This window comes from Macrobrachium nipponense, chromosome 43 (genome assembly GCF_015104395.2).
Source record: "Macrobrachium nipponense isolate FS-2020 chromosome 43, ASM1510439v2, whole genome shotgun sequence".
Taxonomy (NCBI): Eukaryota; Metazoa; Arthropoda; class Malacostraca; order Decapoda; family Palaemonidae; genus Macrobrachium; species Macrobrachium nipponense.
In genome coordinates, this window is record NC_061104.1 from 19,874,703 (window position 1) to 19,894,118 (window position 19,416).

A 19,416-nucleotide genomic window follows, 5' to 3' on the forward strand; every position below is an offset into this window, starting at 1 on the left:
ACAACAATACCAAACTTATGTGCAGCATTTGCTGAAAATTTCATTAGATTTCCTCAAAAGTTAGATGCGAGACAAAAGCTACACTTAAATAGTTGAAGATTCAGACTCATTCTGCAAGGCTCCATCCACCTGAAGGGCAGGATGGGGTGGGAAATCTGTAGTGTACTGTAGATTCTTATGTAAATCACATATGCTTACAATACCCCATTTTATATGTTAAACAGCATTAGAAGTCACCCAATCTTTCTACAGCACCTGACACAAGCTACATGATAGAAGCTTTTTGTACATTATGTTACCATACCATTCTTTCCACTGAAAGAATACTAGTACGTTTCATAATAATGTACAGAATATCATTTCACATTTCTAAATTGTGCATACGTTACCATACTACCATAACCGTTCCTTTAATAGAACAATATCTCTCTTTTACCCGAAAATTTTCAGGTTAAAAAACTAACTCTTTCTATTGTACACTATCATTTCCAAATACTGTACTACATGTCATTATTACATTTAATAATTTGGCATGTAGTTTCACCTGTCTGTTTCTACTATATACTGGCACATGGTCATCAAGGGCAAAAATAACAGAATAAATGTATCTACTACCTACCTTAAGCAACAACAACAAAACTAGATCAAACAAATGGAAAATGTACTAAAATGATTCAACAAAAACCACTCTGGGTACCTATTTACACACAAGCGGCCTGTGTTGACAAATTTGTTAATGACCAAAGCTTATGCAAGATTATTTTTAATGGTATGGACTCCAATGGCACCTTTAGCTATAAAACTCCATATAATCATATCTCATCTCGACAAAGCACGTAAATGTAAATCTACCTCTAAGCTGCATGAAGAAACATTCTTAAAGAAAACACATTCTTTTGCAGTCCTACATATACCTCAGGTATGAGAAGTTTACAGAAGAAAACTGTTGGTTGTTGAAAGTCACCTAATATTTCAGCCATGGTTAATTTCATCATTTCAATATTCCTGAGATTCCTACAAATCAATACTGTATTACCAAACACTATTATGCTTTGAATAATACTTTTCTTAAGACCAGAACTTACCTTTCTTGTGGGTACGATGTTTCAGGGCTATGTCTTTGCCTGTGATCACCATGCTTCTGGCCCTCTGGATGTTTAGAAATGCCTAATTTTGTCTCCCCCTTGGTTGGTCCTTTCTTTTCCTCCTTCAAAGTTTTGTTTTTTTCATAACTGAAATAAAACTTCATTCAGTTTGTAGTATTTCTATAGTACAAAAAGGATAAAGGTAACAATTTAAATGCACCTTTTACAGTTCATAAATTGACCTCAAATGACACAACATTTTTCTACTACAGTATGTTCTCCATGAAAATTCTTCTTACACTTTTAAAGTGAAGGTAACACATTCTATCAGTAATATTATCATCTATCTTCTTTCTCTCACCACTTCCATCAATTTTTTAACTCTTCCACTCATACCATATACTTAACTTGTGAAAACAGGATGAAGGTAAAATGCAAGAAATGACCAAAGAAACAAATAAGAAAAGGCTATGTACCTGGAGGCCAAAGTAATGCTCAAAAGAGCTTATAGAACCGATAAGATTTAATATTAGTGCTACTAAGTTTCCTAGTTTTCTTTTGGTTACAACTAAAATGTAGAACATTTTGCCTAGTGCACTGTTGAATCTTCTGACCTCCTAATGTTTAAACAAGGAGGAAATCCCATTCCTGCTTTCTGCTTAAGTCCCTGAATTCGGGAGTATTGGTCTTATTTCCCATTCCCTCATATTTATTTATCACCTTTCCCTATGACATATCTATATCTACAGGCCGATTACCCTTTGGGGCCCTCTTGGGTTGATAGTTTTAAAGATTCATTCCATAGGGGTTTTCAGTTGAAGATTTCAAGGAAAGAAGAGTGCAACTCCCAAGATACACTGCAAGTTGTAACCCACCATGGGACAACTTTAAAGGGTCAATGGCCATTTATTAATGAAGTTAATTAGAAACCTACAATTATGATTAGTGATATACACTACATCCTCTCAACATTGGAAAATTATAAAATACAATAAACTACATTACTGTAAAATCACTGCATACTATTTGTAGGTGCTATTTAATTCTCACAAGAAATGTATGTATTACAAAAGCACTGTGTACTTACTTCACTGCTCCAGAAGACTGGCTGGAACTTTCAATATTGACTTCTGTTTCATTAATGGTAGACTGATCAACTCCTCTTTGTGTTTTCTCAGTGGAAAGCTTGGTATCCACTTTTTTTCCCCATAAATGATTTGTGGGGTAATCACTAGATGTTGGCAATGGTCTAAATGGAAACTTGTACCCTTCCACATTTTCAGCAAATTCTTGTGATAACTTGTCTTTGGTAAAGGAAAAGAAGGAACGAGTAAGTTCCTCGGCTGTTCTTTCACTTGGATAAATACCATCTTTTAAAACATCTGGGCTCAGAGTTGAGGCTTCATATCCTCTGCAAACAACATGAAACATATCCCACAATGGCAAACCATGTTCATGGCACACTTCTTTTATGAGTGAATTCAACCTATACACCAATTCATTCAACCTTTCATTCACTTCTAGTTCCTTCTGAGGTGGGGTGATGACATGACCTGTCTTTTCCTTGTGAATTTTCACTTGTGAATTCATATAATTATCTATATGAATGGGATATACGGTTGCAAAAAACATCATGACAGGGTTCTTTGTGCAAAACAAAGTGAGAGAGCTTTTGAAATTCTCTTGGATTTTTTTAAAGTACTCATCTGTACTACTGTATCTATCACATATGGACAAAGCAACCTGGCATGGTTCATGGTTTTCTTCTAGGCACGATTCATTGTCAACAAACTGGATCAGGTCATTTAGTCCAAGACATACAATCACAATCTTCTGTTTTAGATCCACTAGTTTTTCATTTATAAACTTACTAAAATTGTAAAACCCAAGATTTGGTTCACAATAAAATTCTGGTTTATCACCCTGCCACATCTCTTGCAGCAGCGTCAATCGTGAATCCCCTACCAAGATAACTTTTTGATCTCTGTTAAACTCGACAAATTTAGTATTTATCTCCATTCCATAAAACAACTCTAAAAGAAATCTGTTCAATCTGGATGCTAATAAACGAGACGTCTCTGAAGATACGTTAATGCCATCAACAAAGGCCTCACCAATGTTACGATCTAGGTGGTACGACTTCATAATATTCCATATAGATGGCATGGGGCTCAGTTTCTCCAAATGCTTATTGACCCTTGTGCAAATAATCTTGACCTTAGATTTCAACTCGTTTAAGCTCGCTCTAAGCCGAGACCCCATGCTGGCATGTCCTCTTGGAAGGTGATTTATTGACTGCACAACAAAATGCATTATAGGGTCACAGGGAATAATGGCTGAAAAACAAATGACTGAACTGCTATCTAAAATTTCTTCTAGTACCTTATAAATTTTACTGAGACGAAACAATACTATCTTGATTATATCTTCAACTGCTTTTGCCGAAAGAGTCATGATCTTCACAGGTTGATGATTCTTGACTGAAGCACATTCACTATAATCTACCAATTCGATGATGTCATGAAGACCCACATTGCATATCAACAATGTTCCATTTTCCAAATGTGGAAGCTCAGTACGTGAAAGGATGAAATCTTTAAGCTCTTCAAGTTTTAAATTGGGTTCAACAAGAAACTGGGGTTTGACAAATGGATATTCAGGCCAAAAATCCTCAAGTGACTGCAGGCGGGAATCTCCCACAAACAAAATACGACTGTAAGGTCCATGATTTATTAGTCCTCCAACCTGCCAAGTAGAAACATAGAAAGGAAAAGATTACAAAAGGGAAATTCCACTTTCTTAAACAAATTTTGTCTAAATGAATAATCATATAATCAATCTTAACTCATGTCTACAAAATACATTTGAAAACATTTTAATCTATTTTGAAACTCGAGGTTTCAATATACTATCTGCTGTCATTGCCAGAGGCCTCTTCAACAATCAACCAAACATTCGATGGTTTATACAAAATGGTGCACGCACAGGATGTTTGCAGCGAAAGAATGCATGCAGCTTGTTTAAACTTTAACAAATCAGTACCTAGTGTATTTATTTGTCAAATAAATTATAAATATTCAATAAATTTGTATGTTTCATAGCTATCAAACCTGAGGTCTTAACAATAGGATAAATCTTCTGGTGCCAGCTGGAAACCCATTAAAACCAATAAAAATCACAATTTTGAATTAAATTGTATTTTTCCTAATACAAACCTGGGGTCCTTTACATAAGGAATTACTATTCGGCGCCAGCTGGACCGGTCGTAAGATTTCTAACAAGGTGGTTCAGTAGTAACTGCTTGTCCTGTGGTCGGGAGTCCCGCCCGACTGGAGGTGAACATATCACTTTGCTTTAGGCCCAGGAACAGAGTGAGGGTGGCATCGAGGAATAAGTTGAGGAGTCGATCTCTGTCCTGCAGCAACTGCGAGCGGGAGCTTGCCAGGACCAGCCAATCGTCGAGATACCCTCATCAGACGTATCCCGACCGAGGGCAGGCCCAAGCCAACACCAGAGTGAACACTCGCGTGAACACCTGTGGGGCGGTTGAGACTGAAACAAAGTGCCCTGAACTGGTACACCGTCCCGTCGAGGATGAAGCGGAGGTACTTCCTGGAGGACTGATGGATGGGTATTTGGAAATATGCATCCTTCAGGTCCACCGAAAGCATGAAGTCGTTCTCCCTGATGGAATCGAGCACTGAGCATGCTGTTTCCATCGTGAACCGAGTCTGGCGAACGAATTGGTTCAAGGGAGAGAGATCTATCACCGGTCTCCAGCCACCCCAAAACCTCTCCACTAGGAAGAGTCGGCTGTAGAAACCCGGCAACTGATCTCGTACGATCTCCACAGCTCGTTTGCTCAGCATGGTCTTGACTTCTTCTTGAAGTGCTACGTTCCAGGTCTCGGCTCCGTAGCGCTGCCAAGTTGCCCAATGGCTCACCAGGCACCCCCCACTTCCAGCAGCAGGTGAGGGGGAACGCCGTCCCTAGCGTTTCCCTCTCTTCGCCTTCCGCTTGGCAGGTCTCCCACGGGAGTAGGAGGCTTGAGAGTAGGAGGCTTGGGAGGAGAGCTGACGGTCACTCCTCGAAGCAGAAGACGAAGGCTGGGTCTTTCCTCGCGACCTCGATGGTGCTAGTGTCTTTGAAGCAGAGGAAGAGGCTAGCAAAGCTCCAAGGCTTGGCCGCAGTTGCTCGAGGGTGCCCAGAAGCCTTCGAGACTGCCTGGTATACTAGGCAGTCACTGTCATCAGTGCCACGCTTTTCCACTTCAGCGTCCACCATCTCACTGGGGAAGAGAGGAGGAAGCCAGCAACAGTCCGTTTCATAAACCCAGAGTCACCTCTCGACCAGCTGCTCTGGTCACCCGAGCCAGGACAGAGTTCCGATGTCTCAGGACCAGGTTGGCCCACAAGTTGGCCGTCTGGTGGGCAAAGTAGGAGATGGACCTACGCCAAAACAGCAAAGTCTCCCGAACGCTGAGTCTTCTCGGGAGTGATAGCTCCCGAGGAGGCTGCGACTCTGGACACCGTGAGGGACCACGGTCCAGCCAGGAGGCTGCCTGAAAGGCTGGCATGGCAGTCGCTTCCAGGGCCGTGCCTCTTGCTGTGTAAACCAGAGTTCTCAGCCAGCAGGTGATGGAGAGGCACCCCTGGGGTTAGTCTAGCTATCTCCGGGTCAACCTGCTTGGTCGGCAACAAGTCCACTGATTGGCACATAGAAACGCCGCTGGCATGGCAGAGGAGGGGGAAGCAGCTTGTCCGACCTGCTGGACCTAAGCGAACCCTCCTGTCCGGAGACGAGAGCATCGACCTGGCCCAGCACATCATCGGCCAAAGGGGACCAGGGTAAACCCACCGTCGCTCTGGGTTCCTTTTTGGGTTCCCAGAACGACTCCAACCTCAATGGAGGTTCGGAGGGAGCAACCACCAATCCTTCCCCGAGGTGGTCGTGCTAACGAATCAGTGCGATGACCTCTGTATCTCGGGGGTGATCGCGTCCTAAGGCAATGGACCGTCAGATCCATCCAGGACGATCACCTCTTGAGACACTCTTCCTTCAGGAGGAAGAACCTCGCCAGACCCCTCGTGGTCTCCTCCAACCACTTGGGCGTACGACCTGCTAGGTCCAAGGACCGAGCCAGGGTTGTAGGCTCTCGTGGTAAGACCACGGTCGCACTCACGGTCACCTCTGCTCGCCACGCTCCTCCCGGTGTAGCCCTAGGAGGTTGAAGGGACAGGTGAGGTAGACCTGACACTCATACCCTGCCTACCAGCGGAGCCAGTGGGCTGGGAGGACTGCAGGCAATCTTCAACCCGTGGTGGCGATCGAGCTGCAGGTCTGGACCAGCAGTCTCCATGAGGAGAAGCCCTGAACTGAGAATGGTAGCATCGGTCTCATGCGTCAGAGAACTGCTACCAGTCGTGCGAGCCGTCTGGTCCCGGTGGGAGCGACGGTCGGGTGACTGGTAGTGTCCATTGACATGGTGATGGTGAAAGCAAGCCACGTCCTCTCGACGCGCCACGGTACCTGGTCCAGCCGAGGCTGGACCTGGTGACCGGGGGGACTTTTTCTAGCCTCAACACGTGGACGGTCTAGTGGGACCGTCATGTCAACCCTGGGAACCAGGGGATCGCCACGAGAGCGATCACCGGCCTGGCAAGAGTCACCTGAGCGACTCTTGCCAGTCTTCCGCTCTATGCCTGGGTCCTAACGGTGAGCAGGCTAAACGGTCTGGACCCTGGCTGCACGGTCACTGGTAGGTGACCATAAACTTGGTGACGCTCGCGAGACAGTTCCTGGTCCAGAGGAGGAACCTCTGGAGCCAGGAGCAGAGGTACCAGCGGTAGCTGGCACCCCTACGGTCCCCGTCTTCTTCTTCTTCCCTGGGGAAGGAGAGACGGGCCCTGTTCCCGAAGGAACAGGAGGACCAGCGGAAGACCCATCTGTCCCACCGAAGTGTGACAGACCCTTAGAACTCTCTGTGCAAGACTTCTTGGTGGGGGGGGGGGGGGGGGGGGGGAAGGGGGGGGGGGGGGGGGGGGGGGAAGAGAGAGAGAGAGAGAGAGAGGAGAGAGAGAGAGAGAGAGAGAGAGAGAGAGGGGGGGGGGGCACCTTCTTCCTCGGCTGTGGGGCCTGAAGTCGAAGGGGAAGAGGTGGCAGAAGACAACTACGAAGACGACGACGACACCTTACCTCTTCTTCCTGGACTACTTCTTGGTCAGCTTCCTCAGGACAACCGACAGGTCCTCCATCCAGGACGGAGTGGGGGCAGTTGCGGTAGGGACACGGGCCAACTGCTCCTGTCCGGAGGAACCTGCGGAAGGAGCAGCGCAACCAACAGCAGGAACGGAGACAGTAGGAACAGGCACAGGAACTGGTAGGCGATCAAGCGGGGAGCTCTTCGGGCACTCAAAGTCAGGGGCCGGGCCAAGGACAGCAAAACCAGGCGGCGGACGAACCATCTCCTTCCGCGGCACAAACGTCAGCGGGGCTTGTACAACGGCTGAGAGGGTCACCGAAGTCACGTTGTGTGTACACCAGGTGCGGCAGCGCGACATACCCTGATGTTGAAAGGGTGGTGGTGGTCATTGTCACCGGCCCATGGGTCACTGGCGCCACAGCCAGATGCTTGCAACAGCTGGATACTGGGAGTGCCAGGAAGACTCAAACGAGCGCCAAACCTGCTGGAGGTCTCCACCCGCGACGGCAGACACACCTGGGGAAGCAACAGTTTGGGTTAATGGTGGGGGGGAGGGTTCCTGTTCGCTCAGGGGGGGAAAGATCCCACCCTGAACGGACTGAAGACCTGAGTACAGTTCCAGGTCAGGTGTCGAACTCTTTCCTCTGCGCTCGACAGATCGAACAAAGAGGTGGAACGGGGCACGTCCCCCGAGGGGGAGAGAGCCATACGCGGGAGCTGGCTAGGAGGGAGGAAGGAAGATGCCGTGTCAGAGCTCCCACTGCTCCCCCGACCAGGAAACACAAAAATCAAATGGCACGGCCCGAGAGCACTCGCGCCCTCAGCACCGTGTACACAATAAATGAGGATCCACAGAGTCCGTGGATCTAAAGGCCCCACACTTACGCCCTCCACACCAGGGCACTCTCCAGCTGGATGGGGGCGAGGGGGACTTGCTTCACCTCTTCGTGGGCTTGATGATTAGCGATGCAAACCACACAAAAAAAAAAAAAAAAAAAAAAAAAAAAAAACAATAAGTTCTTCCAGTGTACACACACTAGAAATACACAAGGAAAAGCGAGGAAAAATAATTGCTCAGTTGTTGATACGACGAAAATCTCATGATGATGGCGGGCAGAGAAGCGAACACACGTCTACATCGGACAGCGGCCGAAAGTAAAGTGATATGTTTATATGTTTACCCCAAGTCAGGAGGGAGTCCCGACCATTGGACAGCAGTTACTACCGAACTACCTTGTTAAAAATCTTACGACCAGTCCAGCTGGCTCTGAATAGTAATTCCTTATGTAAAGGACCGAGGGTTTGTATTACGTGTCCGAACAAATTGTATATGCATGGAATCTGTGGCATGTGGCATCGAAGGCGTAGATGAGTTAGAGGGTGGTCAGCGACCACGCTTGAACCCCGTGACACATTCAGTCTTCCTTCTAACCCAGGATTACCAGAGGGACAGCTAGAAGTGGGATATCAAATGTTAAATTGATTAAAAATTTTGTCATTTGTTCATATGTGGAACAAACCTTTGATCTTAACAATATAATAGACTCATATTTGAAGGTTGAAGGAGGTACAAGAATCCTGAACTGACTGGAGGTTTGGCACACCTGACCATTCTTCCTAGAAATGAGAATTCTAAAGAAGATAGCCTAAGACTGTGAAAGATTAGATATAGTATAGGTATCTAAAACTCAGTCCAACCAGGAGTAAATACAATCTAACATATCCAGCTCCACTGCATACACGGAAGATAAAGAGAACTATATCTGTTCAAGCAACAAACCATGATGGCCACAAGCAAAGGGTTTGTAACCAATCACTCACTCCCCTTGCTGGAGAGAGGAGTATATGCTACAGAGAAGCAGATTTGCATGTTGTATGAAACATAAAAATAAAGTGTTGTAACACTAAGGCTGCCATACTCTCCTGCATCAAGCCAGTTCCAGTGCATGATGCGTCAAATATTAAACATCCCACTCACCCTGGGAATGGGGAAGGGAAAAAAGGGAAAGAAAGAGACCAATCATCTCTTTCATTTTCTCTTCCACACAACCATCTTAGGCATGATACAAATTGTCCCTGCCAGGGGCATTGGATGAGCTACACAACTTGTTGGGCAGCCACCACCAGACCCACAGAAAAAAAAGTGTCCAGGGAGCTGTGGGAAATATCCTTAGGTAAAAGGAAGTGGGTTTGCCAAAGCCAGGAACCAGCATTCAAAATCCTATGAACAGAAAAGTTCTTCTTAAAACCCAGAGCCGAATTTATTCCTCTGATGTAATGTGCCCTTGCATGCACTAAACAAGTGCCATAAAACCAGACTGCCATTAACCAGGGACTGCCTGTATATGTATATGTTCCACCAAGAAATCAGTAGATTGGTGAGTCTGTGAATCCAGAACCAGAAATAGGAGGGGGTCGACTGTAGGAGTACCCTATGAACTAGGTTGGGAGTAGCTTCTACACTAAGAAAATGTTTCTTGGCTCTAGAAACTACTTTCCTCTTCGTATCTCTCTCTCTAATCTGTTTAAGTGAAACATCAGAACTTTTCATTGTTTACTATCCCATGGGGAACATTCACTTACAGGTGTTCTGAATGTAACACTTTAGCCCCCTAAATCTACTGCAGATCAAATAAGATCATAACAAGCCTTTGTTAGGCTAGATTTACAGCCTTCCCTACAATAGCGAATACAGGCAGTCGCCAGATTACGGGGAGGGCACTGTTCCCAGCAGGGCGCTGTACGCCAAAAATTGGCTTAACCCAAATTATCATAATTATAATAGGAATAAATAGCACTTACAGCGGTGTTACAGCACCGTAAGCACCATAAGTTCAGGTTACAGCTCCGTAAAGCAAGTAACAGCACCATAAGTCTGTAAGTCCGGAACGACATACCCTGAACCTGACGTAACCTATGGACTGCCTGTGCTTGAAATGCTAGTCTGACATAATTCAGAAAAAATTTGGGGGCTTTTCAAAATTTATAATAAACTATTAATGGCCTGCTGTGCCACCAAAATAAAAGTAATAGCATACAAGATTAACTTTTCAGGGCATAATCACATCATCAACTCACATGTAGCCTAGACAAAAACCAGCAAAAGTTGCCCAGCTTTTAGCCTAAAGAATAATTAAACATTCAAAAATTATTTTGAGGCAATGAACCATTTGCAAGTAGTATTTATACTTGGAAAAAACCCTTCAAGAATTTAATACTAAGGGAAACCTAAATACAGGCAGTCCCCGGGTTACGACGGCTCCGGCTTACGACGTTCCGAGGTTACGACGCTTTTTCTTAAATATCCATTGAAAAATCCGCCCTGGGTTACGATGTTTGTTCCGACGTTAGGACGCTGACGCTTCCGACCCTCCGAGTTAACGACGCTTTTAAATAACGCATACTATGATAAAAATGCTTTATAGTTTAGCAGTATATTAATAAAAATAAGTTTCTGGTTAGATTACAACAAATTTTGAGATTATGATGATTTTCGACACTTTTTATGTCGTATTTTTCTATGTTTTTTAGTGACGCCTCATATGCGGAACTAGTTTCCGAGCGAATGAATACTAGCTTGGATGCTCAAAGTTTATAACAGTCCAAAAGCGCAAATCATGAAAAAATCATTGCTTGTTTCCAGTAATAACAAAATTAAGTTTCTGGTTAGATTACAACGCAAATTCCAAGCATCCAAAGAGAGACATTATCCAGTAATTTGATCAGAGAGAGAGAGAGAGAGAGAGAGAGAGAGAGAGAGAGAGAGAGAGAGAGAGAGAGAGAGAGAGAGGCGTCTTCCGATGCTCCGAGTTAATGACACTTTTAAAAAACGCATACTATGATAAAAATCCTTTATAGTTTAGCACAGTATATTAATAAAAAATAGTTTCTGGTTAGATTACAACAAAAAATTTGAGGTTATGATGATTTTCGACATTTTTATGTTCGTATTTTTTCTATGTTTTTTAGTGACGCCTCATATGCGGAAACTAGTTTCCAAGCGAATGAATACTAGCTTGCGATGAGCAAAGTTTATAACAGTCCAAAAGTGCAAATAATGAAAAAATCATTGCTTGTTTCAGTAATAATAAAACAAAATTAAGTTTTCTGGTTAGATTACAACGGCAAAAATCCAGTATCCAAAGAGAGATATTTATCCAGTAATTTGATCAAGAGAGAGAGAGAGAGGAGAGAGAGAGAGAGAGAGAGAGAGATAGAGAAGGAGAGAGCAGAAGGGAGAGAGAGAGAGAGAGAGAAGAGAGAGAGAGAGGCGTCTTGGCAAATGAGATCATTTCCCGAATGGTCCTTGGGGATTGATGTAACGTTTATTTTCTGAACAGATAGACAGAGAAGTGTTCGTTTCATTAAACAGCCTCTGACTCCATGCAGTAAATGTTTTGTTGATACTAATATATAAGCCTATTTAAAGATACGTTTACTTTAATTAGTCTATATGATACGTAAATAGTAATCAACTGTTCTTGTAGCCCTCAAGATTTGGCAAAATCACTCCAGGTTGTACATAAAACTTCAAGAATGTAGTGTCACCAGAGGATTACAATAGTTTTTACCTTCAAGAACCAGCAATTTTTTATGAAAATAACTCCAGGTTGTACATAAAACTACAGGAAACAACATGTAGTGTAACCAAAGGATTACAAGTAAGGTTTTTATAACTTTTTATTAGTTTAAGACATTTTTCCAACGTTGTTCCGGCTTACGACGATTTTCGGGTTATGACGCGTCTTAAGAACGGAACCCCCGTCGTAACCCGGGGACTGCCTGTACATAGGGTTTACAAGCAAAGCTTAGCCTATAGGAATGGAAAAAACACAAGAATTACTTTTAGGACCAAACTAGTATTGTTGGCTCGCAAGTGCGTCCAAAGATTAGCTGATGAATCAGCTCATTAATAACAAAACAAGAAAGAGGCCATTCTGAGATTCCACTGAAGGTTACTAACTATTGTTCCAGTGGGATTGCACACCACTCAAATCCGTTAAATAACCGGAAAATACAGTGCTCCCCTATTTGTACATGGGATTAGGGTTCATAACCTGCCTCAGGAATGCATAAATCCCCTTTAAAAATCCTTACAACTGGGCTTATAACAGCTAAGTACCCAATACCACATAAACTAAAATGCTTGTAACTACAATTTGCAGCATAAATTTAGTAGTACAGCGTAATATACTTCCTTGCCAATCTTTTTTCCATAGCAAATAAGATATGTATACAGTGTAAAAATATATTAGTCCTATTCTATTTAACGTCATTGGTAACATAACTACAATAATTGTTTACTACTATTGTACAATGGTTGAAATGCAATTCGGTTGTTCTTAGCAAAACAGCTGTTTCTCCTTTGGTTGTAACGCTACTAACAATAGTACGTTTATCATTCTCTTTTATATTTTTAACTTATTTAACTATCGATGGATAAAGAGATGGAGGAAGAGACGTTAGTACACAAGATACATGAAAAAATAATGAGTATAATACTGTAATACAGTGTTCCCCCGTATTCGCAGGGGATAGGTACCAGGCCCACCCCTGTAAATGGTTGAAACTCCCATAAAAACCCTTAAACTGCCATTTTGTTGGTTAAAAAAAAAAAAAAAAAAAAAAAAAAAAAAAAAAAAAAAACTCCTTTTTTCTAAATAGTTTTATCACAAAAAGTGCATTCAATGATGAAATTGATATAAAAAATTTTTTTTGGATATTTCTCATAGAAAAATACTGCAAATAGGCAAATTTTCTGCAATTGACCCTTAACGCCGATTGGATGTATTAAACGTCGATATAAATTGTCTGTTGGGTGCCGATTGGACTATGGTACGTCGATATAAAAATTTTTAAAAAATTCATGGAAAAATAGTTATAGGCCTACTAGGCGAAAACTTTTGAATCACGCGCCTTGGGGGATGCTGGGAGTTCATGGATCAAGGCGTTGTTTTGTTTACAATCGTTACGCAGGCGCACAAGCGCAAATTTCTTTCTTATCGCACTAAAAAGTATCAGCGACACATCTCAGAAATTATTTTGTCACTTTGACATAATTATTACACCATTTTAAATTAGACATTAAATGGAGTATTATATATGAAAATGTGCGCAATTTCATGTAGAATACAACTAAAAACAACTCATGGTTGTAGCTTTTGTCAGTTTTGAAATGGTCAAAAAATGCAATTGTAAGCTAAAACTCTTATATTCTAGTAATATTCAATCATTTACCTTTATTTTGCAACAAATTGGAAGTCTCTAGCACAATATTTTGATTTATGGTGAATTTATGAAATAAACTTTTTCCTTACGTCCGCGCAGTAACTATTCCGAAAAAATAATAAATTTTTTCGTCAGATTGTCATAATGTTTCCACCATTTTAAATTAGCCGTTACATAAAGTTTTATATATGAAAATGTGTGCAATTTCATGTACAATACAACAATAAACAACCTGTAGTTGTAGCTTTTATCAGTTTTGAAATATTTTCATATAAATAACGATATAGAAAAAATTCATCCTTCGGTTAAATTTAACTCGACCGAAATGGTCGAAAACTGCAATTGTAAGCTACAACACTTACAGTCTAGTAATATTCAATCAATTACCTTCATTTTGCAACAGACAGGATGTCTCTAGCAAAAGTATGTGATTTTTATTTTTTGGTGAATTTTTTTGAAAACTTTTTTTTTTTTTTTTTTTTTTTTTTTTTTTTTTTTTTTTTTTTTTTTTTTTTTTTACGTCCGCGCGTTACGAATTCATGCATCATATTGTGATAATATTTTCTCTGTGTTGCCTTGATCGTTTTACAATGTGATATATACCAAAATGATCACAATTTAGTGTACAATACAATGGAAATAAAAATCAACTCGTTAGCTTTAACCGATTTGCTCACAGCACGATTTGAATACAATTATATATGAAATTTTGTTTTTGCGCTATCATATATCCCATTATTTATATATGATAATGATATTTTTTTCATTTCTGATGGTTGCATACTAGACTTCACGCAATGACAAAAAAAGGAGCCAAAAATGAACTCTTAATCTTGAAAACTAAGCGTGCATTTATTTCTTATCTTACTCAAATATTTTCCATGTTTATTTTACAGATAGGTAAAATATATTGTTACTGTTTTGTTATTAATTTACACTGCTTTTTGCTCTAAAAATTATGCTGAACCTTTTACTGTCCTGCAGTTTATAATTTAAATTAACAATAAAGTATAGCTTACTTTAAGGGTACTGTTTGTTTATATAAATATACATACATAGTACATATAAGCACTGTCACAAGTTGGAGTCTTAGGATGATTTGGGGTAATTTACCGTATATTTTTGATAGAACTATCAAATTAGGCAGTGAACTGTTAAAATAGACATTTACTGTAAGCTTTTAACAGTAGTTTTAAGGGATACAGGGTATAAATATACCTGGGCTTTATAGCAAAAACCAACTCACGGATATATACGAGATACATACGTATTGGAGATTCTTTTATAGTAATGGGGTCAGCTCGGACACTTTAATCCATTACCTTAGTAAGCTACTGTTTAATCCTTTTAAACTATCACTAATTAAATTTTTTTGCATACCAACACTTCTAATTCACTAATTACCGTATTTTTTCATATTGTGTATGTGACTAAATAGTATTGATTTTTATGATAGAAATTATTTTCAGCATAACTTATAGTGTAGTTATAACTCTATTAAGCCCACTCCAGGTTAGGCTGCAGACGAGCATAACATCTGTGTGTGTGTGTGTCTCATTATATTACTGTAAAGTTTTTTTATGATAAAGCATATACAATATTATCCTTTTATTTTCCAGTCTGCTTTTTCTGGAAAATAAAAATAATTAGTGAATATTTTAGATATTGTACAATACGTATGCTTTACCAAAAATCTTTACAGAAACATAATCTTACATTACCCTGAGAGAGAGAGAGAGAGAGAGAGAGAGAGAGAGAGAGAGAGAGAGAGAGAGAGAGAGAGAGAGAGAGAGAGAGAGAGAGAGAGAGAGAGAGAGACCTATTATGCTTAGTAGTATAGGGCCCAAACCTCAAACAAGCTTAATGGATGCATAACTACTACATTATAAGCATGCTGTAAATCATTATCATAAAAATTACAAATTTTTAATCAATTTGTATTTTTCATAGCTAACAAACCTGAGGTCTTAACAATAGGATAAATCTTCTCACACCAGCTGGAAACCGGGTAAAACAATCAAAGATTGTAGAGCAAGGAATCTGTGACATCTGGCAACTCATGCACGTACAAGGTGGGAGTTGGTCATCAACCAGGCACAGCATCTCGTGACACATTCGTCTTTCTTTGACTACCTTGGAGAGTAGTAGATGCTTTTGCTCTCCTTCCAAGCCAGTTGCTCTGAGCCCGTGTTTCTATTTCTTTTCCAGTTGTGTTTGTGTCCCGTCATAGGGTCCTCCGAGTCTTCACAGCCTCGTCAACACATGTCCAGTTTAGAGGTTCCGGTGCTCCAGGTTTTTGGTGGCTATGATTACAGACCCCCATAAGACTTGAAGTAGTTGCCGGTCTAGTCTAATCATTGTACCATTACTAATCCCTGCGTGGAATGTCGCGCCTGGCCTAAGTCGCAGTGGAGGGTGTTTTACAAGAAGAAGGAACATCGCCGAGTTTCTAGTTGTCCTTCTTGGGAGGGTTTTTCTTCAAATCGTTTGGACGATTTAACTTCAACAAAGGTAGATGATGAAGTTAAACATCTGATAAATACTGGCTCTAACTGGAAAGAAACCCCTAACCTGGCATTTCTAGCTGAACTCATAGAGAAAAGCCTCTTTCGGATGAGATCCTGTAGAGTATCCTCTAGGAATGGAAAGTACCTCCACATTACTGGTGGAACGTGAGCAAGTAGGCTGATAGCACGCCATAAGAAAATCTCTGTGCCTTAATAAGAAGAAAAGGCAACAGATCAGAATACTACTCAGCTTTTAACTCCTACAAGGAGCCGAAAGGTCAGTAAGGCCTAGGGTGTGTCAGACTTGGCTGATCACCCAAGATATCAGGCTGAACATGAGAAAGGCATTCTCCAGTACAGCTCATGGGTCTGGGTCTGGGGGCTGGGGACTGGGGCTTCCTGTTTAGCTGTCTAGTGAATAGGTATAGGCACAGTATAAACAGTGTTCAGTCAATGAGTAAAAGCAATAGGAACAGCAACAGAAGCCGCAGCAGCAGAGGGGTCCATCACCAAAGCAAGGCCCACTTTGGCAATAAGGCTAAGCTTCCCTGAGAAGCCCAAAAGCACCCATAGCGCCTTTAGCTTCCTACAAAGATATTCTTATAATAAACAGAAAGGTCTGCATTCTCATACAAACAATAAAGCATTAATACATTAGTATATTGACAATAATTGCTAGTCAAAATAATGAATAGCTATAGTAATACAAATGAAAAAGACTGTCATTTATCTTACAAACACTTTAAAAATGTTTCCATTGACTTCCAGTTTTTTTTTTTTTTTTTTTTTTTTGTTACAAGAAAGCTTACACATTTTAGTAAACACTTCATTTCAGTTGTATTTATGTAGGCTACATACATTAAAACAAGCATATTAGATTACGCATAAATCTTACCTCTTTAGCTTGCAAAGGTTTCTTTTTTTCTTTGTGATTTTCTAAGCTTATCTCAATCTTTTTGTCCTTGCTAGGCTCAATATTACATTTTGGCTCAATGACAAAGGGTTTCTCAGCATCTGACTGCTTTGTCTCATTGGTCTCATTCAACTCTGGGAAAGCATCAACAACTTCCCTCTCCAATTCTCCAATAATTCTCAAAACTTCCTCATCTTCAATAATATCAGCATTGTCTTTCCAGGTTTTATCCTCTTTCTGTTTTTTCACCAAGCCTCTTCTTGATGATGTTGCATGTTGTTTATTTTGCTCATCTGCCTTGGCTGAGATGACAGGTGAATGTGCACTTTCTTCACCTAAAAGATCTTCTTCTTCTTTGTTGGTTTTTTTCTCCAGTGCTGCAGTCTTCCTCATTCCTCTTGCTGCTCCACCGTTGCCTCTACTAAGTCTTGTTTCTCTCATGATGAATTACTCCACTGAATTAGCTAATTTCAAAGTTACAATGCCACAAACTATAAATTTTTCATAACCTTTTATATTCCATATAGAACATGACATGAATAAAATACAAAATGTTGCACAATACTAGTTATTACTGTCTTTATAAACCATTTGATTCATAATCATGTGATGAAAAATGATCACAGTACATAGTCAGAAAAATTACAAATAAATCACATTAGTAAGCAAAGGTACAATTAAAAAGTCCAATTGCACATTCACTAAGTTAACAAAGTTTGTCCCTGATTCACTATTTTCACAAGTTTGTCCCTGATTCACTATTTTCACAAGTTTGTCCCAGATTCACCATGTTCATATAAGGCCGTGCCACATTTACTATTCACATAAGTCTGTCCTTACGAAAGTTCATTTAAGGTCAAAGATAGGATACAGCTTGAAACAGGGTCTCCAACTTCTTAACAACTGTAGTCACTTGAGATGGCACTTGTCAGCATCTGTAAACGAGAGAAAGAGTAATTAGAGAATATTCTCTACGTAGAATGTGCAGTTCCTGAGTTTAGAAACTCTGCTGTACATAATGCACGTTTATGAGGGAGAGGTTGATGGAGAAGGGGAGTAAGAGAGACAAGACGACAACTGAAAGCACTCCTCCTTCAAGTCGAGTCCATGAAGTAACATCATTCTTTCAGATGCTGGGAACTTTAGCACCCAGGAAGTGTTGCACTCACAAGATTACTCAGCAGTACCCTGGGTAACTAAAATTGTAAGGGTCATAAAACAAGATATGAACAAATATATAGTGTATATTTAATTTCAGTCCTTCATGAATTACCAAAAAATATATATATATTTTTAATAATTGTGAATACAATTTGCCCAAGCTTTACAAAAGTTAAGATCTTTTCCTGCTACAAGGTATTGTGTCAAACATACTCCATTCCAGAACTCTGAAAAATAACGGGTTTGTATACAAAGATCACTTCAACATTTTCTATCCACTTATAATTTCAGCTCACTTCTTTTAAAAGAAGAGCAAAATGATTAACTACACAGCTCTTCAGTTTATTTTTTGGTAATAGAAAACTATTGTGAGGCTTTGTTTGTCTGTCCTCACTTTTTTCTGTCTGGCTCAGATCTTAAAAACTGAGGCTAGAGGAATGCAAATTGGTGTGTTGATTATTCACCCTCTAATCATCAAACATACCAAATTGCAGTCCTTTAGCCTCTGTAATTTTTTTTTTTATTTAAGGTTAATTTTAGCCATAACCGTGCTTCTGGGCCATGGTTATAGTTTCGTGGGTGGCGGCTCATAGTACAGCACTGTAATGATACCACCAAAAGATAGACCTACTTTCGGTGGCCTTCATTATACGCCGTAGCGGTATAGAAAACTCAATTGCACTGAAGAAAACTTTGGCACACTTTTTACTTCATATACAGGCAGTCCCCGGGCTACGACAGGAGTTCCGTTCTTGAGAAGCGCCGTAAGCAAAAAATCATCGTAAGCCGGAACATCGTAAAAAATCCTAAGAAAACATGTTATTGTTATAATACAATTAAGTTTGTTCATACTTACCTGGCAGATATATATATAGCTGTATTCTCCGAAGTCCGACAGAATTTCAAAATTCGCGGCACACGCAGTGGGCGGCCAGGTGGTAGTACCCATTCCCGCCGCTGGGAGGCGGATATCAGGAACTATTCCCATTTTCTATTCATATTTTATCAGTGCCACTGTCTCCTGAGGGGAGGTGGGTGGGCACTTTAATTATATATATCTGCCAGGTAAGTATGAACAAACTTAATTGTATTATAACAATAACATTTTGTTCATGAAACTTACCTGCCCAGATATATATGAGATAGCTGAATCCCACCTTCGGATGGTGGGAAGAGACAGAATAGGATTTTGGGAAACTAAATTAAGTCGATGATATACATCTTGGTTCTCACCTGTTAGCATAGCCGACTTCGTGATTACTGTCACCAAAGTCTGCTTCTGCGTTACTAGAGTTGCCAGCGAGGTAGAGACCTGTAATG

At 40.8% G+C, this 19,416-nt stretch overlaps 1 protein-coding gene across 1 annotated transcript in view; it reads right to left on the minus strand.

Annotated features, from left to right (window-relative positions):
• Nucleotides 1–18,861, minus strand: part of LOC135213552 (uncharacterized) — a 27,725-nt gene extending 8,864 nt beyond the window's left edge. The window contains exons 1-3 of the mRNA XM_064247519.1: nt 16,918–18,861; nt 2,173–3,830; nt 1,086–1,232 (exon numbers count right to left, since the gene is read on the minus strand). Of these exons, the coding sequence (XP_064103589.1) occupies nt 1,086–1,232; nt 2,173–3,830; nt 16,918–17,376 (2,264 nt within the window). The 5' untranslated portion in view covers nt 17,377–18,861. The remainder of the gene's footprint in view (nt 1–1,085; nt 1,233–2,172; nt 3,831–16,917) is intronic.
• Nucleotides 18,862–19,416: the final 555 nt, after the last annotated feature.